Source organism: Sorex araneus, chromosome 10 (genome assembly GCF_027595985.1).
Source record: "Sorex araneus isolate mSorAra2 chromosome 10, mSorAra2.pri, whole genome shotgun sequence".
In the NCBI taxonomy this organism is placed as follows: domain Eukaryota; kingdom Metazoa; phylum Chordata; class Mammalia; order Eulipotyphla; family Soricidae; genus Sorex; species Sorex araneus.
Window position 1 is genome coordinate 22,727,386 of NC_073311.1, and position 23,646 is coordinate 22,751,031.

General features: G+C 34.0%; 1 protein-coding gene across 2 annotated transcripts in view; it reads left to right on the forward strand.

Moving 5' to 3' along the window:
- The window catches only part of OTOGL (otogelin like), a 162,883-nt gene that overhangs the window by 134,526 nt on the left and 4,711 nt on the right, over positions 1-23,646 (forward strand). For both annotated transcript variants that reach the window (XM_004602698.2, XM_055118362.1), the window contains 13 exons: positions 482-623; positions 2,422-2,607; positions 4,533-4,745; positions 5,708-5,812; positions 6,188-6,295; positions 7,554-7,655; positions 8,284-8,388; positions 8,476-8,516; positions 13,878-13,941; positions 15,727-15,905; positions 16,290-16,394; positions 18,144-18,263; positions 20,692-20,737. In XM_004602698.2, coding sequence (XP_004602755.2) covers positions 482-623; positions 2,422-2,607; positions 4,533-4,745; positions 5,708-5,812; positions 6,188-6,295; positions 7,554-7,655; positions 8,284-8,388; positions 8,476-8,516; positions 13,878-13,941; positions 15,727-15,905; positions 16,290-16,394; positions 18,144-18,263; positions 20,692-20,737 — 1,516 coding nt within the window. The remainder of the gene's footprint in view (positions 1-481; positions 624-2,421; positions 2,608-4,532; positions 4,746-5,707; positions 5,813-6,187; positions 6,296-7,553; positions 7,656-8,283; positions 8,389-8,475; positions 8,517-13,877; positions 13,942-15,726; positions 15,906-16,289; positions 16,395-18,143; positions 18,264-20,691; positions 20,738-23,646) is intronic.

Sequence of the window (23,646 nt, forward strand, 5' to 3'; positions counted from 1 at the left end):
CTCTTGCTTCTTTACCGTCTTTACAATGTTTTTTTATATGTTAGTGTAAACAGTAATCTTACCTGACATAGGTTATTAATTTATAACATTTTGAAAATCTGAGGTCAAAACAATACATAAGCCAACCAGCCTAAACACAACCAAACTCTTAGACTACCAAAACAAAATAGTGTTTTACAGAAAGTGAAAGAAATAATAATGGAAACTTCAAGTAAAAGAAGTTGATTATGCAGTTATGGCTGGAAATTAGACTTTGGATGGTGAAATACTTTAACATATTTAGATGTTTACTTATTTAAATGTTTACTTATTACTTTAAGAAATAATGATAATTTAAGGTTAAATAATAATTTAAGGTCAAAGAGGAATCAATATGAATATGATCTTGCTACTCTTTGATTCTCCAAATAGTTTCAGTCTAACTTAAGTTCTTCTGAGAAGTATAACAATGCAACTTACTCCAAGACAAATATTTCTCTAGGTTTCTCCACAGGACTTTTGTGAAAAGATGTGGATCAATTATACCTCTTTTTGGAATTATGAATGTGATGCTCTTTCTGCCTATGTAGCCTTGTGTAACAAGTTTGACATCTGTATTCGGTGGAGAACACCTGATTACTGCTGTAAGTAGCACACTTGGTGTAAGAGTTTTCAACTGAATGCCATTCTCTCATCACTTTTCTTTATTTACAGCAAAATTTGGCTATAAAATTCATGTAAATGTAGCTCAGAAATTATAGAACAACTCTTCCACACCGGGCTGGTTATCTTTTCACTTTGCTTTAAACAAAAGGTCTTCTCTGTCTGGGAGATGGTTCAAAGAGTTGAAATTTAAACCTTGTGTGTGATAACTTTGAGTTTTGATCTCTGGAACCACATGGGCCCCCAAACAACAAATGTGGCCCACAATCCAGAAAAAAAAAATGTTACTAATAACTTCAATGGAATAAATTAGGCTTTACCTCTGCAAAAAAAAAAAAAAAAAGCCTACAAAATGGTAGTTGAGTACATTGAAGTCTTGGAGAAATAAGAGAACCGAGAGACATTTTATCTTCTGTCTAATGCTCTCCCAATTGAGCTATTTCGGTGACACACAGGACATTTTAAATCCTCTAGCATACAGCAACTTTGTCTCCTAGTCAAGCTTGTCCTTCATTACATAAAGATTTTATACTTTCTGTTACATTTTCTATTCACTTTTATAGAAACTGATCTTTCTAGACTTATTAATATATTTGTATAATATATAATATATTACATTAACCATATATAAATATAATAAATTATTTCACTGTTTTTCCAAATGCTTAGTTTGTGTTTTCTTTTCCTTTTGTATGTATGTGTGTGTTTCTTGCCCATTTTTATTTATTTGGCTCATGGTTTATTACCAGCTGTAAGTCTTCATGAAAATTTTGTTATACATTCCCTAATTGCAACCGTATTTTTTTTTTTAGCTTTTATTAATCTTCATTTATTTGGGTGCTTTGTTGCTTTTCCATAATGAGTTCATAAACATGGTTGATTAGTTATAGCCTATTTAAAAATATATATTAGTTCATAATGAGTTGCAACTGTATTTTACAGAAAATATTTTAAATTAAATTTTAAACGTAATCATTAAATGGTAAAGGAATTTTACCATCTATGTTGCCAATATTCTCCAAGATAAACAATTAATAACATATCATAGAGTTGCATGACTTCACTAAAGAAATAAAACATGTCTAGATGAGGCTCCTGATGTGGCCTTGTCCTATCCCTTTTGTCTTGATCACTCCAGAGGGAATCACCATTCAAGAGTGGTGTTGCTTGACTCATAGGGAGTGTATGGCAACTCTACTTTTACTGGACATTGTTAAATTGTTCCACTGAAATTTCACCAATTAACACCCCACTTTCTGTGTCTGCATGATATAAAAGTATTGTTTTTCAAGGTCACAACAAGAATTTTCTAAAACATCACTTAGAAACTTCTCAGCAATGGTAGTTGTTTTTGACAATGAAAAATTAAGCATGTAATTTTTCTTCTGACTTTTTGGTATTATATTTATTTAATATATATTTAAAATATGTCAATGCTTATCCTCAATATCTTCCCTACACAGAACAGGCATTTCACTAGAGTTGATGCTATATTTTATGGCAATCAGATTTAGGTTGCCTCATGGTCAGATTTATTTAACGTAAATCTAATTGACTTTTTTAAAAATACCAAATATATATCGGGATATCTGAAAGATTAAAAAAATGCCCTGTGATTGTATTGTTTCTAAATTAAGGTTTTATTATTACTGAAAATTAGAATTAGTAAAGATTGGAATTTACAAACCTTTGCAGAAAGATATTGAACATTTCTTGTTTTAACTGAACTTGAAACAACACTATTTTTCATTAGAAAATGTTGACCTTTCTTTTTTATAGCTCTTCCTTGCCCAGAAGGCAAAGAATATGAACCCTGTGTCAGGCCTTGTGAAGCAAGAACATGTCTGAACAGATGGTTCTATGGACATTCTTCATGTTTGAATTTGAGAGAAGACTGTGTGTGCAAAAATGGAACTATTCTTCACAGGCCAGATTCAACACAGTGTATTCTTGAAAAAGAATGTGGTAAGAGGCAAAATATAAAACAACACCTTAGGAATTCAGGGATTGAACTAAAAAACTCATAGCTCTTAGGACTGGAGTGATATAGCACAGCAGGTAGAGCATTTGTTTTGCATGTGACCGACCCAGGTTTGATTCCCAGCATCCCATGTGGTCCCCTGAGCACCATCAGAAGTATTTCCTGAATGTAAAGCCAGGAGTAACCCATGTGCATTGCCAAGCATGATCCAAAAAGCAAAAAAAAAAAGTGAAAAACTCATAACTCTAAATAATATTGACCAGAAGTAACTTGGTATTGCAAAGGCATTGTGTGCTCATAGATTTTTAAGACGATTTCTGAGTTATCAGAAGAGCTTGTAGATGATATATTTTAGCCACCACTATGTCTATGATAAAGGGGAAAGGACATGGGAAATTAAGAATTGAAGATGTAGTTTGTTGACTAAACTCAAATTGAGTTTTTTTCCTGCAGTGAAGATATGCCTTTATGACTTTACCTCTGAATATGAGGTTCACTGTATCACTGCCATCCCATTGCTCACCGATTTGCTCCAGCGGATATCAGTAATGTCTCCATTGTGAGACTTGTTGTTACTGTTTTTGACATATCAAATACGCCATGGGTAGCTTGCCAGGCTCTGCCATGTGGGTGAGATACCCTCAGTAGCTTGCTGGGCTCTCAGAGAAGGATGGAGGAATCGAACCTGGGTCAGCCATGGGCAAGGCAAACACCCTACCCGCTGTGCTATCACATCTTTAAATAGAAGGAAATAATTATACTTATTCTAAGGGTTAGTTTGAAGATATTTAAAATAATCATAATAATTTTTGCTTTTAAGATAGTACCTAGAAACTTTAGCACTCATAAAAAAAAGAGGTATACCATCATTATCCAGAAAAACATTTGATAGTTTCCTTTCATTTTTCAAAACATTGTTTTCTGATACATTTTATCTACAGCGATAGTAAATAGGAAAAAAGGTAGATTGAACAAACAGTAGCATACAACTTTTATCAGTCATAGAACTCACTATTGTAATAAGGAGAAAAAATATTTAGCTAGTAAGAAAAGGGAAGGGCAAGGAGAAAGATGATTTATATATAGTTTAACAAATTATTTGTTTTTGCCATTAAAAAAATTTTATGGCAAAAAAAGAATATTTTGTGGAACACAATGCACGGAATGTTGTTAGGGACCTAAAATCTGTGGATTTGTCTGCAATAGAATCAAGTAACAGAAATTCATTGGTGCTTGGGGACCTAGTTGGCTGCTCATTCATTTAGCCTTATAATCACTTTGAAGAAATCCTACAGGGAAATATTTGCCAGCATTAAAATAAAACTTTAGTGAAATATGAATTGAGTGGCAATAATATTTAGTTTGCATATATTTTGGATGATGTGTGAAATTATAATATTTTACTTTTTACTTTATTCAAGCTACATAGTTTACAATAGTATTACTTATGCTTCAGATATGCAATGTTACAGTGCCACATCCATTACCAAAGTGCCAATTCTTTTCAAACATAGGATAAAAATTTTACTATGAGGAAGGGAATGCTTTGCTTTCTAATATTCATTTTAAACATTTATAGTTTGAAACTAATTTCAATTTACATTACTTATTTTGTTCAAACTAAAGAAAATTTTTGCAAGAATTTCGAAACAAGAAACAGTCATCTCAAGTCTGAAGAGAACATAAAAACTGCAGATAGTTGTATTAGGAAAAATATTTTCTCTGTATTACATGTCATTTTAAAGAAAATTATAAACTAGTAAGTAAATAATAAAAATAATAATCTGAAGGAAGATAATTTGTAAAGTATTATGCTACGGGTTAAATCCCAGTTGGAAATTTTAAAAAAAACTTCTTGATTTATTTGTGTCTAGATTATAAATGATATAATGTTGTCTACTTTTTAAAGCCTGTAGTGATAGTGAAGACCAACCCCACATTGCTGGGGAAATTTGGAATGGGGGCATTGATGAATGTGCTCTATACAAATGTTTGGATAATGGAACCATTATTCCTATTGAACCTGACTGTGATGTTGAACCCTCCCCAATTTGTGAACGAGAAGCTGAAGTAGTCCTGGGCATCATTGATAAATGGACCTGCTGTCCAAAGGAAGTTTGTGGTAAGTGTTTGTGTTATATGAACATTGAGACTACCAATTCCACTACTACATTGATATCCCTGATCAAAAAGTAGGCACTCATTATTCTGGAGTCAAAAAACATCATAAGGGTTGAAGTTACTACAAAAGTACTTCCAGCAATGTTACACATACTTTTTATTATTGGTCTTGTTCTGTTCATTATGGTTGACTTTGCCTCTACACATGCATAACACTATTAATAATATTATTGTAATAATATGTGACAAGATGAGAATCTGGCGTTGCAGCTAAAGGTGAAAAACAGTAATGACTAAATCTTGAAGATGCTTCTTTTTCACGTAAGACACAGTTTATAAACATAATGGGCTTAATTACAGAGTAAAATGATGCACTCTAAGAATGATTATTCTATAGAATAATAGACTATAAGACGAACACCCAAGAATAGTAGAAATAAGTACCAGGAGGTTGTCACCATGGTTTGGAGGCTGTTCTCTCATTCTGGGAAACTCAGAGAAGGGAACAGCAAGTAAAATGTGGTTGTTAGTCATGTGGGGGAAAGATGATGCGGGCCAAATATAGACTAGAGACTGGACACAATGGCCACTCAACACCTTTATTTCAAACCACAACACCTAATCAGAGAGAGAGAACAAAAGGGAATACCCTGCCATAGTGGCAGTGTGGGGTGGGGGGAGACGGGACTGGGGAGGGGGGGAGGGATGTTGGGTTTACTGGTGGTGGAGAATGGACACTGGTGAAGGGATGGGTTATCAAACTTTGTAAGGGAGAAACATGAGCACAAAAATGTATAAATCTGTAACTGTACCCTCACGTTGACTCACTAATTAAAAATAAACTATTAATTAAAAAATAAAAAAAAAATTTTTAAAAAAAGAATGATTATTCTGCTTTGAGTAAGAAGCACAAAATGTTAATTATGTTAACTTATATTTGAAATTTTCTTTTATTTTTTTAAGGGTGTGACATGACCTTGTGTGAAACTACCATTCCAACATGCACAGAGAGTGAAAAACTGATTGTTGGTCAAAGTCCTCTGTCCTGCTGTCCACAGTATCAATGTGGTGAGTCATTAACTGGGGAAAAGTAAGAGTGAAGTTTATTCATCTTTTATAATATGGGATTAGATTCTCATTTATGTCTACAACAAAAATTATATAGCTTATTTGTGTTGTGTTGAGAAAGATACCTTTATAAATATAGTTTCTTTATAAATATGTATACACACAAATTTGAACTTAATATTTATATATGTAGCATATAATGACATGAGTTAAGAATACATATTATCTAAAATATAAGGTAATATATGTTTATAACATATTTCATGTATATTTCCACATATTTATAAAGAGTTATCACAAATTTAAGGATAAATAAACTATATTATTATATAATCCACTTTGAACAATTTTTCAAACACCTTTATGTTTCTGCAGAATGTGACTTATTCAAATGCCCCAATATTTCAATACCAGAATGTAGACAAGACCAGTTCATGATTCAAGTTCAACAGGGAGCAATTTGCTGTTTTTCTCCTTTCTGTGGTGAGTATAATTTCCTAGATGAAAAGGGAGGGAAAGATCTCTTATTTGATGTAAAGTTGTTGGACCTATGGCAATTTGTAAGAATATAGAACAAAATGTTCACATTTCAGATGACTCACAATTATTTCAATTAATACTACTTTTCCTTATCATCCAGGAATCAGTCAAGACAAGATCAAGACACATAATTAAGTCATTTTTTTCTTTTGATATAACTATTTGCTAGTTTATTTGGAGAAAAAATTATTCCTGACTCTCTTGAAAGTACCATCCAGAATAATAGACTCTGCTAAGATATTATGGGAGCTCTTTAAAATTTCATCAAAAAATTATTTTTTACCTCCAGTGTGTGCTATGATAAATAAAAAAATGGCAGAACTGCAAATTGTCTGAGAAAATGACTGTATCTGGAGATATATATTTTGTCAAATGAAAATGAACTTTAAAAATAATAAATTTTCTATGTTTTATTTCCAGTTAACATATCAAGGACTGATGATTAATATCAGCTTAAGATTCACTTTTGAAAAACCAAACATAGCTTATTGTGTTGAAATTCTTTGACTTCAGTAATAAAGAGCATACCCAATTATTTGAAGGATTTGGGGAATCAAGATTTTGTGGAGTCAAGATCTTCTCATCCGGGAAGAGAGAGAAATCAGTTGTTTAGTGGCAGTCAATAAAGACTGTATCAGCAGCCTCCATTTCCTGGCTTGAAGTGCCTCAACTTATGAGTCAAATTCTAATTTTTCCGGTGTGGATTTTTTGTTTGTTTTGCTTTCTGCTTTCTTACACAGTAGGCTGATGGTGATGAGGAGTCTTTATTAATAGTCTCTCTAAGGCAGCATGAATGCAGCCTTCATTCAAGTTCCTTTCTTTAGATTGACATCAAAGTTGAGAGAAGGGAAATAAAAGGTACAGGTGCCCACTACAGAGTATATTCATGAGCTGGCGTAAACATAGGTAAAGAATTAAGAAAACAAATAATCAATGATTTTTGGTAACAATAAGGATGCACTACTTTTGAATGTTACTTCTGTTAAAATGATATTCTTCTACGCTGTGTGGAAAGCTTATGCAATGTACCTCGGCACATCATTGTCTGTTTTATCAAATAAGATCTTGATAATTTGCTCTGTTTTCCTTGTTTACATTTTGATGAACAAAACACATTTTGTTTTAGTTGTATATGTGTAGAATACTATGAGCATTTTAATTTTGTTTCAGTTGTGATTCCTGGCTTTTTATTTTACCACAGTTTGTGAAGTTTGCCCTGAACCCATTCCACAATGTACAGATGGGGAATTTCTCTCTGTGGATCTTAATACCACACAATTCTGTTGTCCTCGGTATTACTGCGGCAAGTACATTTCAACTAACTTAAAATATGTAGAACCTCTAGTCATTCTGAGTTGTATTATTGTATTGGACCTTAGTTGCTATTTCTTTCAAACACATGAAATACAATTAATACAAGTAATATTTTTGTTTATCTAAGAGCAATTCTCGGAGAATATCATTAACCTTCTCTAAACAGATAAACTATGACTTTTGTCATCATTCTAGAATCTCTGCATAGACAGGCAATCCCATACTCTCTGCCCATTCTTCTTCACCCTTGATATTTCTTGATATTTCAATAACAGAATGTCATTTTGTTATTGCTGTTGTTGATCCTACATGTGAGTCATTTACTATATATTGACAAAATACTGCTTTTGGTGTGGGAGAGGCACAATGGAGAATTATGCAATGGCAATGATCGAGATAGTGGTAGCCAGAGAGATAATACAGCAGACAGGGCACTTGCCTTGCACACAGCAAACCCTGGTTTGATCCCTGGCACCACATATGGGCGATCCCTGAGCACAGAGCCAGGAATAAACCCTGAGTACTGCCAGATATGGCCCTATATATGTGTGTGTTAACTATATGTGTGGGGATAGCTACTTCATAAAGTAATCAGTACTCAATATTTTTCTGTTTAGTTTGTGAACCAAATCTCTGTCCAAAGCCACAACTCAACTGTGCTAAAGATATGAAACTTGTGAAAGAAAATATAACTGGTCAATGTTGTCCAGCATGGCACTGTGGTAATTAATTTTTACATTTGAAAATTTTATTATATTAAAATATTGTCTCAACAATATAAATAAATATGTTGCTTCTTTGCCTTTTAGAATGTAGCTGTGAAAACCTCATTGTGCCCATTTGTAAAGTGGTAAGAACACATATGTTAACTGATTTTTCAAATTATTTAAATCATCTTATTCTTTCTTTATCTGCCATTTGTGAATTTTTCTCAGAATAAATGGAAATTTTATCAAAAAAGGATACTGACATAAATTAAAATAATTTTCTCATATCAGAAATAAGTCAGCTTTCAACATTTTTGAGGTATGAAAGAGCAATATGTTAATTATCCAAAGATGGATAATTATACTGGTCTTGCATCTAGACAAGTTCACTTTTCTTAAAATTAAGCAAAAAAATTGAACAAAGATCTCGATATAAAGACACTTCCAGTGATTTTTTTAAAAAAAAAAAAACCAAGGCACATATGATGCAGCTCTTAAACAAAAGAGGAAGATAAACATGTAATTTTATAGGCTTTTAAAAGAGTTAAATATATTGTATAACTGACATATAAACCTGAGAACTTTGTAACTTTCCACATGGTGATTTAATAAAAAGTCAAAAATATATATATATAAACATGCAAAATATAGGAATATCTAATAAAAATTGTTATAAAGAATAATTATTATTTCAATGCTATTTATTCAGCTAGAGAGATTTATAAGTCTCTCTTTTCTTTAAACATTTGAGTTTATAAGGTTTGAGAAAGATATTTTTCTAGGCCTATTTTTCATAAATGACATGCTTTCTCTCACAAAGATTTTCTTTTCTTTCCCTCTCAAACAGTGTATATTCTTAAAGAGTTTGTTCAAACTAGAGAAATAAAAATGAGAACCTTCCTAGACTGCTACTGTTTTATAAATTGTTAAATAGAGTTCACAGAAAACCTTATTTATTTAAATATGTATTGATATAAGTATTTTAGATACTGTATACACACCGAGAGATGCACATCCTTCATATTTATATAACATTTAATTATCTCCTGAGATGTTAACAAAGTAGGCATTTTTAAGTCATTTTATAAATAAAAAGTTAAAGTCTAGACAGAACATATTGACTGAGATCTTAGGGACTTTGTATGAGTATTGGTGTGTATACCTTTATTCCTTCTACTCTTCCTTAACTCTCATTTTCCTTTTCAAGCCAGTGGAGACTGTTTTATTTTATGCCTGGTCTTGTCTCTCTTTAGCTGTACCCAGGTTACCTCAAATATACTATAAAAATAGAGCATTCCTACCTCTTAATAATGAAACTCATTGATATAAACTTAGAGTAAGTTATCATCTGACTTACGGTTCATGGAGATGTGCAACCATTGAAGTAATGAATCTAGTTTTTGCAAAGTACTCATTTTGAATGATAGCTATTTTTTCTGTGCTAAGATATATTTAAAATATATTTTAAGTCATATATTTAAAATCACATTAGATTATGCACACATAAAATGCACGTATTTCAACCTAGAGTCTATAGAAAATATTTTCAATGTTTCTTTAGATGCTTTTAGTTTTTTTTTATTGTGACCAAGTAATTATTAAGTTCTTTAGATTTACGTAGATTACATGATTTCATTTTTTTTTAATTATGGTAACAGGATTTTCAGGGGTATACAAGCTTAGGACTTGACATGCAATGTTACCACCTGCTCTCTGTGTGAACTTCATTTCTCAGTGAACATTTAGGACCTAAGAAACCTGCTGCGAGTAGTATTGGTTTCCCCAGGTCTCTTCAGGACACCACAATCTCCTTCCATGCTTCAGTTTTTTGCTCACAGAATTTTCTGTCCAGGCAAAAATAATACAATTCCTAGATTGAAGACTTTCCCAAGTTCAAAGTCATGAGAGCTCAGGAATTCTGTGATAATTCCAAGGTTTTGGTATAAAATCTTGCCAAGGGTTGAAGATATAGTACAGCTTACCTTGCATGCGGCAGATCCTGGTTCAATCCCCATCACTATATATGGTTCCCTTGAGTCCTGCCAAGAGTGACCTGTGAGCACAGAGCCCGGAGTGAGCCTGAGCATAGCTGGGTGTGACCCTCAAACCAAACAATTAAATAAAAAATTAAAATTCTGTCATATTCGCAGTAGAGTAGTCACTCAGGGAATGCTTCCTTGTCCATCTTAACTTTTATTATTCAAGTAAGTTATTCAAATTTTTTAATTTACATGAACTCGCTTCCCTTCCCATTTTATCTCTATCCATACTTTTGTCCTTCAGTAGCCTCAGTTTCATTTATCTTCTATGTATTCTCATTTGTTTTTCTTATTTTGTTTTGTCTTTTTAAAAAAATAAGTATATTAAAATGCAATTTGCATGCCACATATAACCACTTAAACTTTACAATAAATGGTTTTGATCATGCTCACAAAATTATACAGCCATCAATATGGGTTTTGTGTGATTTAATCATTCCACAAGAAACTCTATACCAATATTTTATAGTATACCTACTTTTCCCCTTTTTCTCTATTTTTTTCCCTCTGAGTTTCCCAGCCCTAGTATATCATGAATCTATGTCCCTGTAGATAAATTACTCTGGTTATTTCATAGAGTTGGAAAACTAGAGTATGTGGTCTTTAGTAAATTCTCATTTAACATCTTTTCTTTTTCTTGTCTACTTTCCCTCCTCCTCTTTGATGACTGGGAATCTCATACTTTGATGGTGGTGCTGACCAGAGCCCATGAGTCTGATGTTGCATTGTCACATTGGTCGTGGAGCTTGCTGGGCATTGCACACTTTGTCACTCTGGCACACACATTCACTAGGAGTCACCCTCTTGTCTGTTGTGCTTGCCATCTCTAGTGATACTGTTCTCTACAAGGTTCACACACATTAGTTGCAGTGCTTGCATACCCCCGGGCTGGTGCACCAGAGATCATAAACTCTGATTCAGTGTTAAGGGGTTCCAGACATAGATCAGTAGAGCTGCCTGGACCATGTTCAGTGCATGGGGAGCTCTGGGGATTGGACTCTTGGCCTCGCACTTAGCAAAAAGTTATTCTTGACAATAAGTCAACCTCTAGACCCCTTATTTGGCATGATTTCAGGGTTCGTGACCAACAGCCTACTCCTAGTTATGAATGAATGAGAAATAAAAGCATGCATCTGTACAAGAGGCTGTGTAATGCTCACAGCGGCATTAGTTATTATACTAAAAAAATAAGCAGCATAATGTGAATCTGTTACTAATTTTAAAAGAAAGGAATGCTTGTATAGGAGTAAAAAGTACCACCATAGGACATGGTACTAAATTTTGGTAGAAAAAGGGGCTATTTTCTTTAGGTAAAACTGGATAGCTGTGATAGCAAATGTGTAGCAAAACTGTAGAAAACGTAGCAAAGGGAATAAACATGGAAGGGAAAATCGCAGGCTTAACAGAAGCATCAGAGGGAACAGAGGACATTGTGGCTTTATTTTTTTTAAAAAAATGCTTATATGAAAGAATTAGTGAGAGTCCATTGTCCCCTCACTCAATCTTGGGGAGTTTCTAAAAAGTGAAAGAAATAGATTTATTTGGTTTATTATACATTTTTTTACTACCTTGCTCTTTTTTTTTAGTTTCTTAGATCGCATTTTATTTTTAAAATTTTTATTTTAGGCATCATGGTTTACAAAACTGTTAATATAGAGTTTCATGAGTAAAACATTCCAGCACCACACCTTCCACCCAGTGTCCTTCCCTTCATTCTTGTCCCAGTGAGTCTGCCATCCTATTTCTGCTTCCTCCTTACATGGTAAGCTTCCTATTGAAGACCAGTTTTCAGTTTTTGTTGCCTTTGACCATGTGTTATTACCTTATTATATATCTTTATATCCTGCATATGAGAGAGAACATTCTGCGTCTCTCCTGACCAAATAAACCATGGAATGAGTTAATGTTTATAAAACGAAACTTTTAAGGCAATATAATAATTTTGTTATTGGTGATGGAGAAAGGTACACTTTACATATCATTATGAACTACTAAAATCACTTCGTGCCAAGATTAAAATCAATTTTATTGATGATATGGTATGAAAATTAAATGTGCTCAGCTAAAGCTACTGTTTAAAAGGCTATTAATACTTTAAGCTTAGTCCCATGTTTGAGAGGCATCTGGTTTGTTTCTGTTAAGATATTTTTTGTGAATTGATCATGGCAACAATTGACTTACAACTCAAGGCTCTGCAACACTTTTGCTTTGACTGCCCTATTTTAAGTTTTTCAAATAGACTGAACCATTCTGTCTCTCAACATTTAGCACAAAAGGTTAGTTAAATAACCTGCCCTAAAGTACACAGTGAGTAGGTAGCAGAATCAGCAACAGCACAGTGTAGTTTTTACTCTGAATCTATGTTATCAATCATTATGCACATTTTCTGCTACTGTTCCCATGTTATAGCAATCTTGCTTGGATCTAGTTATCTGAATCCTGGACGTCTATGATTGAGAAGGCTAAGAGTAATGCAATCAAATGAAGTTTTCAGAATTATCTGGCGTCCTCTTATCTACAGTTGTCTCCTGGTAGCACATATTCAAACAATATAATATTAAAATTAGAACAAAACATAATGGTCATTTGGTGGGGGATGATGGGGAAGTGCTTACCAGCAGTGCTCGCCACAGAGCTATTTCTAGTGGTACTTCACCCACCAATGCCAGTCATGATATGTGCTCTTGCCTGATGCTTAGGACCACTTCGGCCACATGGTGATGCTTGTGTGGGGAAAACACACAATGCTAGGTGTCAGCCTGGTGCTCTCATACATGACAGCCACTGAGCTCTCATGAGTCCACCCACTGAGCTGTCTCCCAGCCCTCTAAAGTCCAGTTTATCCACAATCACTTATTGAATAGAAAATGTCCGTGGTTCTTGGTGGTGGAATATATGCACTGGTGAAGGGATGGGTGTCCAAGCATTATGTAACTGAGACGTAAGCCTGAAAGCTTTCTAATTTTCCACATGGTGATTCAATAAAAAATAAATTTAAAAAATTATTCAAAAGAAAAAAAGCAACAAAAAAAGAAAATGAAATTAAAATTTAGGGGCATTGAGTGACCCATTAAATCATTGTTGTTTATTATTATTTGGGATAAAGGGTGTATGTCACACCCAGCAGTGCCCAGTGCTTACTGCTAGCTCAATGTTTAGGGTCAAGTCTGATGGTGCCCGGAGGACCATATATTGTGCCAGATACTGAACCAGAGTTGGCCAAGAGAAGGCAAGCACCTTATGTCCTATACTATTTCGCTGGCCCCCACACTGTCTATTGTTCTTTCCAATGAGCTATAAATTAAATGACCACTGAATTAATCTAATCCTATTTTTGACAATGTATTTATGAATACCTGCTATATATCTGACTGTGTAGTAAAAACCTTACTAGACATATGAATTTTTTCAGTCTTCATGTAAAGTTATATAATAATAATAATAATAATAATATCTTTCCAATAGGGAGAATTTATTGCAATAGATCATAACTTTCAAAGTGACTGCGGATGTATACAGTATCTCTGTGGTAACTATGTTTTTACAATTTTAAATTATAATAAATACTATTGTCCAACTAAATACTGTTGTCTAACATACAAGGTAAAATTAATTTACTGCTTGATTAAATATTTTAGCCCATTTGACAGTTTTTGAGTATAAAATATGTATTTGTCTTTAGTTCATTAAAATTCCCTGAGAAATTTGAAATAGAACAAAATAGCTATTTTTTATATATTTCAACAAAATTAAAATAATGCTGGCTTTCTTTTAAATATAGCTATATTAATTTTTTTCTCTGTGTATTTAATTTTCTTATTTATTAAAAATTTTATTGGGGAAAATGTAAATAAAAGTGCCAAAAATATATACAAATTTAGTAAAATATAGGATTAAGTGTATCCAGGAAATGTTTAAAGCTATAGGAAATCCAAAACAAAGAATAAATTTAAATTATATTTTAAGATCTTCCTCAAATAGAATTACGGGGATGAGATTATGAAATATACTTAAGAGGGAAATATTATTTTGTTCACTGATGTTTAGAATTATCTATAAAAGAGTTTTTACTCACTATTATTATTGATGTTAACATTGGAAATCATAATGCTGACTTTTATAATCTTCATATTAAGAATTAGAGTTGAACCTTTATTGCAAACCACAACAGCTAATTAGAGAGAGAGAACAGAAGGGAATGCCCTGCCACAGTGGCAGGGTGGGGTGGGGGGGAGATGGGAGTGGGGAGGGTGGGAGGGACGCCGGGTTTACGGGTGGTGGAGAATGGGCACTGGTGAAGGGATGGGTTCCCAAACTTTGTATGAGGGAAGTATAAGCACAAAAGTGTATAAATCTGTAACTGTACCCTCACGGTGATTCTCTAATTAAAAATAAATAAATTATAAAAAAAAAAAGAATTAGAGTTGACTAAATATAAAATTTTTTGCTTATCAAGTTTAAATATTTGTGTTTTTTGTAAGAAAAAACCTGAAGTTCAAAGGCTGTTGTGGCTTTAAGAGTTTTGAAATTGATGTAATAATCATCACTACCCTACTATTAATATTACAGCACCATTAATGATACAATAGCATATTAAATCAGCTACCCCCATCACAAATCCTGAGATTAGCTCTCAAAATCACTATCACTGTCACCGTCATCCCGTTGCTCATCGATTTGTTCAAGCGGGAACCAGTAATGTCTCTCATTGTGAGACTTATTGTTACTGTTTTTGGCATATCCACTGTGCCATGGGTAGCTTGCCAGGCTCTGCCATGCGGGCGAGATATTCTCAGTAGCTTGCCAGGTTCTCCGAGAAGGGAGGAGGAATCGAACATGGGTCGACCACGTGAAAGGCGAACGCCCTACCGCGGTGCTATCGCTCCAGCCCCTCTCAAAATAATAATTTAAAATTATTATAAACTGTGACATGATGCTATCAGGAAGAATCCTCATACTATTGTGTTAGATTTTGTCTTTAGATAATCTCTCAAAAATCATCCTGTTAAATTTTCAGAAGAGATGGCAGCAATAGCTTAAGCATCTTAGACTGAAAATTTTGGGAACGGTGATAAAACATAGATTTTAGAAGGAGATTGAACCTTAGTTGAGATTACAAAATAGTTTCTTTTTGTATGTTAAGAACAAGTATTTTACATTTATCATGATGTAGTCTTGAGTTATTAGCAATATGCAGAGATGAATATCTGTATTAGTTTTGAAAAATGGGGCTGTGCAATGAAAAGAAAGTTAAAAATTTAATTGATTAATAAAAATTATAGTAATTTCATGTTGACTATTTTTCTTTTCCTAGAAAAGGATGATGTGTGTGTATTTCAAGAGGTATCAGTACTGAATCCTGGACAGTCTATGATAAAATATTTGGAAGGGGACTTTTGTTATACAGTAGAGTGTTTGGAAGAAAAAGATAACCACACGGGCTTCCACACTCTGAATTTTACAATGGTGAATTGTTCCAAAGATTGTGACATTGTAAGTATTCCTTTAAAATCATTCTAGTGAAAGTTAGCTGACTAGTGAATCTTTTACAAATTAAAAATATACACTTGACTAACACTTCAATAACCTGCTAATGTATAATATAGTGATATTGATGCAGATTTTTTACTTCTCATAACTTTGAGTTTTAAAAGTCACATTATCTACACTTTTCTTTTGCTGAACTGGCCACACTAGTACCATAGATCTTAGTGTATTGGTGTAGAGATTAACATCCTCATTTCTAATATACTTATATAAAGCCTATAATTATTAGAAATGCTTCAAATCCTGCTTTACAAATGAATCAGATGTTCTGGAAAGCAATTGTTTATGTCAAACCTGCTGTGTGACTAATTTCATGCATTTTGCTTATAGCATCAGGTTTATACTCCATCTCCTAGTGATTATGATTGCTGTGGTACTTGCAAGAATGTATCCTGCAAATTTCAAATGGAAAATGGAACATCAGTTATTCATGAGGTAAAAATTTCTTATTGACTCAGCTGTGTTCCTTGAAGAACTCTATGTGCTATTTTATCAAGACATTAAGTCAAATATGAAATTCAGAAAGTACCACACACACACAGCTCTCCACACAATTAATACACCTATGTATAGTACATTTATAACATAAGATATCACTATAGTTTTTGCATTTAAAAGTATTGAATAATTCATTTTGTCAAAGAACAGTGCTACTATTAGTATATCAGACACATATATTTGTAAAGAGGGATTCTTGAGAAGCTAACACTCTAGCACTGTTGCCCTGCTGTTCATCGATTTGCTCGAGCGGGCACTAGTAACGTCTCCATTGTGAGACTTCTTACTGTTTTTGGCATATCGAATACGCCACGGGTAGCTTGCTAGGCTCTGCTGTGCAGGCGGGATACTCTCGGTAGCTTGCCAGGTTTTCCAAGAGGGACAGAGGAATCGAACCTGGATTGGCCGCGTGCAAGGCAAACACCCTATCTGCTCCAGCCCAAAGGTATCATAAAATAATGGAGACGTGTCAATGAGAGATGAGAAATTAGATACTGGAGAAAAACTATGATAATTTTAGTATTCTGAGCAAATTTTCACTATAATCCAGAAACCAATGGTGTGTATAATTAATATTCATTTTGACAAATATAGTATTAATTATGGAATATTTTAGAAATATATAATGTCATTCAGTATAGGTAAATACAAGTTGAAATCAGGAACTCACCTCTTTTTTTTTTCTTGATTTTGGGTCACATCCAGCAGTACTCAAGGCAGACAACTGACTCTGTGTTCAGGATCGTTCTCAGTGCTACTGATCAAGGCAGACAACTGACTACTCTGTGCTCAGGATCATTCTCAGTGCTGCTGATCAAAGGACCATATGTGGGACAGGGGATCAAACACCTCCTTGCCCACTGTAGTATGACCCTGGATTTTTCATAAATAAATAGTAGTTGTCTATAAAGTTAATTTGGATGATAAATTTTCATTTTAGATAAATTATATATCATTTATTTTTTGGTCTCTTATATTGTCATATTTTTTTGGGTTTAAAAATCTTTCCCAATAGAATTTCGTAGATGATCTGAAGCTATTCATAAAACTTAGAGAAAAAAAAAGTCATCATTTTTTACCAGTCCAAAAGGAATTTTAAAATCAGAGTTAGGGGGCTAGAGTGATAGCACAGCGGGTAGGGCGTTTGCCTTGCATGCGGCCGACCCAGGATCGATTCCCAGCATCCCGTATGGTCCCCTGAGCACCGCCAGGAGTGATTCCTGAGTGCATGAGCCAGGAGTAACCCCTGTGCATCACCGGGTGTGACCCAAAAAGCAAAAAATATAATAATAGTAAAATAAAATAAAATCAGAGTTAGATGAATATTTTAAAATATGGGGAATAAAATAAAAACAAAGGGACTGAAGAGATAGTATAGTAGGTAAGACTCTTGCCTGGCATGTGCCTGGCCTGAGTTGGATCCCTAGCATCTCATATGGTCCCTGAGTACCACCAAGACTTGTTTCTGAGTGAAGATCCAGGAGTAAGCCTTGAGCATCGCTAAGTGTGACCCCCAAAATATAAATTTTTTTTTTATTTTTGGGTGCGATCCAAACAAAAATACAGAGCGGGGCTGGAGCCCTGAAACTTGACTTTTGATACAATTGTATATAAAATTGTATACATCATAGATAAGAAATATAGAAACTGTAATAAACAAAATGTAATTTTCTCTTTTATTTTCAGGAGGGGAGTATGTGGCACTATAACTGCACCACATATGAGTGTGTTAAGACTGATGAAGGGACAATGATCCTGAACTACAGTATGGTCTGCCCCCCTTTCAATGAGACTGAATGTAAAATGGTTTGTACTTTATCAGATCCGATATATTTTCAGATTATATCTCATAAGTATAATTCTAATTTGTTTTCTAAGATCATTCATTGTATGTATACATAAAACCCCTTTATATGGTATTCCAAATAATTTTCTTTCCATGAGCAGAAATTTTCAATACCTGGACATTTTATGCGTGGATAGAAGATTATTGAAATATCAATAAGACTTAGCCTATCTCATATGAAAACATAAGTGACTTCATTGTAATTTGACTATTTTCTCCTTCTAAAACAGATTTATGAAGTTAATCACTTTTTAACATAAACTGGCTTAATTGAAATCTTCACTTCTAGCACAGGCCTTGATAGAACTCAGATCTCTTCATAACAGCACTGATATTTTGTTTTTCTCTCTCAATTCCTATTCTCCCAGAAAAGAGGTCATTGTGACAATAGCTCTTGAACTTTTTTATTTTGAGAATACACTATTTTGGTTTTGTTCTTTTATGGTTCTTTTTATATGACTCAAATACAAAGTAAATGGATCTATCAGTGAATTACATCTTCAGTCCCCAAAGTGATGCAGTATTTAAAAAAAATTCACTGCATCTTTAAATAATCTAGGAAATAATAAACCCTATTAAAATGACATCTATGGGGCTGGAGAGATAGCACAGCGGGTAGGGCGTTTGCCTTGCACGCGGCCGACCCGGGTTCAAATCCCAGCATCCCATATGGTCCCCTGAGCACGGCCAGGGGTGATTCCTGAGTGCATAGCCAGGAGTAACCCCTGTGCATCGCCAGGTGTGACCCAAAAAGCAAAAAAAAAAAAAAAATAAAAAATAAAAAAAAAAAAAATAAAATGACATCTAGTGTGTTTTTGGTATCAATATTTTTACTTAAATGTAGAAAACCAGCACAGTCTCACTGTTTTTTGCTGTTATGACCGTGAAGTATGTCATAACAACATATGCAATAGTGCAGAATTTCAACTCTAGAATATTAAGCATCATTTTAGCACAGCAGTTGGGCTTTAGCCTTTTATGCAGCGGACCCGAGTTCTTCTCCTCCGCCCCTCTCAGAGAGTCGGCAAGCTACCGAGAGTATCGACCTTGCGAGGCAGAGCCTGGCAAGCTACCCGTGCCTATTGGATATGCCAAAAACAGTAACAATAAGTCTCTCAGTGAGAGACATTACTGGTGCCCGCTCGAACAAATCGATGAGCAACGGGATGACAGTGATTTTATTTCACAGACTTATTTTATATCATTTATTTTTTAAATTATTTTATAAGGACCATAATTTGTTATCAGGAGACTACAGGGCTGTACCCAGCAGTGCTGGGTAAAGGGTGGCTATTCAGAGCCAGGAAGGGACCTCTGGACCTCTAACCTGCTAGGCATCTGCTCTCCACTCAGGTTATCTCCCCAGACTTTTGTGAAAACTATACTTTTGACAAGTTTAACTGAATTTACATTACATTTTACATTGTATAATTTTAGATATTTATAGCCTGCCAAGCTACCCATGGCATATTCAATATGCCAAAAACAGTAACAAGTCTCACAATGGAGACGTTAGTGGAGCCCGCTCAAGCAAATAAATGAACAATGAAATGACAGTGACAGTGGTACAGTGATTATCACAGATGAACATCTGCATTTATTACATTATTGGAAGTAAAATTCTCCTACTGTACAATTAAGCCCTTTAATTCAATTTGCAATTAGCAAGTAGCTAAGATATATGAAAAACAATGCAATAATTCTAACGTATAATCAATAAAAGTTCTTTAATTTAGCCTATAACAAAAAGCTATCCTGAGCCAAGAGCAATAGTACAGTGGGTAGGGCGTTTGCCTTACACACGGCCTTCCCAGGTTTGATCCCTGACATCCTGTATGGTCCCCTGAGCACTTTCAAAGTGATTCTTGAATGCAGAGCCAGAAGTAAGCCTTTGCCTGGTGTGGCTGTAAAACAAAAGAAATAAAACAAAACAAAAAACGGTCATCCTAAAGTCTCATTTTTAAAAAATATTTAAATAAAAAGATATCTCATTTAAACATTCAGTTACATTTGTGAGCTGAATCTACTCTCAGGGACTAGTTTATAATATTTTATGAGTTTCAATAGTATAATATTCTCTATGTAGAATATGTACTAACACTTTGCTTGGGAAAAGTACATTTGTAGTCCAGGAAATATGTTTTTTTATGTGAGTTAATTTTTTAACTCTTTTTACCATGAAGAAATAGCAGCATTTAACATTTAAGATAGCTGTTCCTAATTTTAAATACAGAGAAATTTATTATTAGCAATAGTTAAATTACACTTTTCTATAAAGGCTAAGTATTATGAACAGAAATATAAAAACTATTTTTTACATTTCTAGTCTAACACAAAATGAATAAACAATGTGAATCATTTGATTTTTTTTTCCTTCTCTCTTCCTAGAATGAAGGAATTGTAAAACTTTATAATGAAGGTTGCTGCAAGATCTGTAAGTAGGGGCATATTTCATTCTCAAAGTTGATCAATTGATTGCTGATTATAATTTTCTCTAAACTTCTGTTCTTCTGATACAAAGATGGAAACATATTTTTAAAATGTTTATTATGTAAATATTTTTGTGTTTTGTAGTTGACTATTTGTAATATAATATTTTCTTTTGGGATAGGAGTAAAATGTTTTGGGAAGCCTCTCAGGAGCTTCTCAGGAGGCCTGGGGACCCTCTCAGGGATTCTGGAAAACCAGACTTGAAGTTCGATACAAGGGCCAAAGATGCAGTGCTGCTCAGGCCACACAGTGCCAAGGATTGCCCAGGCCAACCCAGCAGTGCTTGAGTGCCTCAAGGACTGTACTTAGTGAGAACTGAGTGACCATGTGATCCTAGAGATCCAAGCAGGGTCACCTGCATGCAGGCCTTGTGACATCACACCTGTTCTAGCTCTCTGCCCCCTGTGTACTTTTAACTTAAATAAATTTTAATTTAAATATTAAGAACATTTTTCTGTTGTAATTTCCCAATGATATTCCTTCTATTTAAGTAGGTTTCAAATTTAAAAGTGTTGTATGGTAATACACACCTCAATGATCTTTAAGCTACAAAACGTTAAGTATGGTATTGGAGTTTTATTAAAAATAGATAGGGTATAGTATTTTGCCAAACTTATTTGAACAAGCCTGTGATTCCTATGATTATTGCTACGGATTCCACAATATAAGCTATTATTCCTATAACTCCCTAAATAACTATATTGATAACAAAAGTATGTGTGTATAATGTCATTTAATTTGAATTAAAATATTTATTTCATAATGATATTTAATTATTATAAGTATCACTGTATCACTGTCACCGTATCACTGTCATCCCGTTGCTTATTAATTTGCTCAACTGGGCACCAGTAATGTCTCCATTGTGAGACTTGTTACTGTTTTTGGCATATCAAATATGCCACAGGTAGCTTGCCAGGCTCTGTCGTGCAGGTGGGATACTCTCAGTAGCTTGCTGGTTTCTCCGAGAGGGATGGAGGAATCGAACCTGGGTTGGCCACATACAAGGCAAACATCTTACCTGCTGTGCTATCGATCCAGCCCAATTATTTTAAGTATTAAAGCATATTGAAGCATATTCATGCAACCAGTTTATATTTTTATTTAATTAAATTAATTTGAAAGTAAATTAATTTTGTGGAACTTCACAAGCCATGCTCAAGGGGTCTGAGGGCCACTTCCAAAAAATAATTTATCTACTTAATAAAAATAATTCAATGCTTGGAATCTTCTAATTTTTAAGTGTTTGTGAGTTTATATCAAGATAAGAATAGTATTATAAGATGAGTGACATGTACAGTAATCTTAACATTAAAAAATGTCTTCTAGAAATAGTGTATACCAAAGTTCAGGTTAATAATACTGTGGTACCTAGTTTGATTCTTTGATTCTTAGATATCAATGATCACACCACTCAAGATTTCTGAAATCCATAAGAGAAGAACTAAATTCCATAAGTATATAATAATAGTTTTGTCTATTTATAGCTAGTTATTTATTAGACTATTAATATAGTAAAATATTGACATATGAATACTACTGACCATAACAAGTTATAAATGAGGGACTGCCTTAGATCTTATACGTCTTATTATACACACTAAAGCGTTCCAGTGAAATATACAGACTAAAAAGTTCCAGTGAAATAGGTTCTCATACAGGCTGATTTTCAACTTAGAGAGGCTAAATAGTTCATACAAATGCTACCTTTTATAAAATATGGGAAACCATTCCAGGCCTTAATGTGTAGCCAGCTTTTTATATAATCACTCAGAATATTCTGGAACTATACCGGAATACATAAAGAAGCAGCCAGAGGCTGATTTCTGCACTCTGGTGAACAGTGGCAGGGCTAGAGTGGTCTTACTCACATATGAATGAGAAGTCAAATCCAAAACACATCCATACCTACAGTAAATCCCTAAAAAGCTCAACCTAAGATGGTCTGACATCTCATTTGTTGTTAGTTTTCTTGGACTGTTATGGCAAAGAGCCAAACACTGATGACTCAACACTAGAAATATATGTATTTTAAATGATGTTGGCAGACCTGACTCCTCCTGAGAGCTGTGAGGGAAAGACCTGTTCCAAGTGCTCCCCTTGGTCTGCAGATGCTGTCTTCGGAATTACAGGATAGCTTTCTTGCTTAAGAGTCTATGTCCAAATTCAGACCACCACCCCATTTTAAAGGACATGTATCATATTGAATGAGGGCCCACTCTAATTATCTCATTTTCACTAGATTACCTCAAGGATCCTGAATAAATTCACATACCAAAGTATCTTGGACGAGTTGGAAGATAAGTTCAATCCGTAACAGTTACATAGTGGAGACTTTTGTGGATAGTATAATTTCATTCATCTTTTTTAAAAACTTACTTGGACTATTAAACACACTCTTGAAATTTTCCCTCTCAAGTGACTAAGTTATTTTCATTTTCTAGTCTCTGAATCAAATGGCATTTAATCCCTGTCAAATACTTTGTGTACACAGATCTAAGGAAGTTAAATGTAGGCTCCAGGATACAAAACCCTTTTCAATTTTAATGGTCTCACTTATTTCACTTCCCTTTCTTCATAGTGTAAACTCCTTCAGTTAGTAGGAAATTAGAATCAGAATCCAATTGAAATACTAAGACCTTTGATTCTGTTAGCCCATAGAAATGAGCACCCTAAGTGAGGGCTGACACAGGAAGCTACCTGTGAGGGATACCCCCTTTTAGTGTCTGACACACTGAGAAACTCCATAAAAACTCTTCACACATAAAACTGTAAGTAATATTTCCAGCAGTTTAAGTAGCTAGCTGTGGTCTCCCCAGTTGATGAGAAAATAAGAGTCAGGAAAGTTTTATT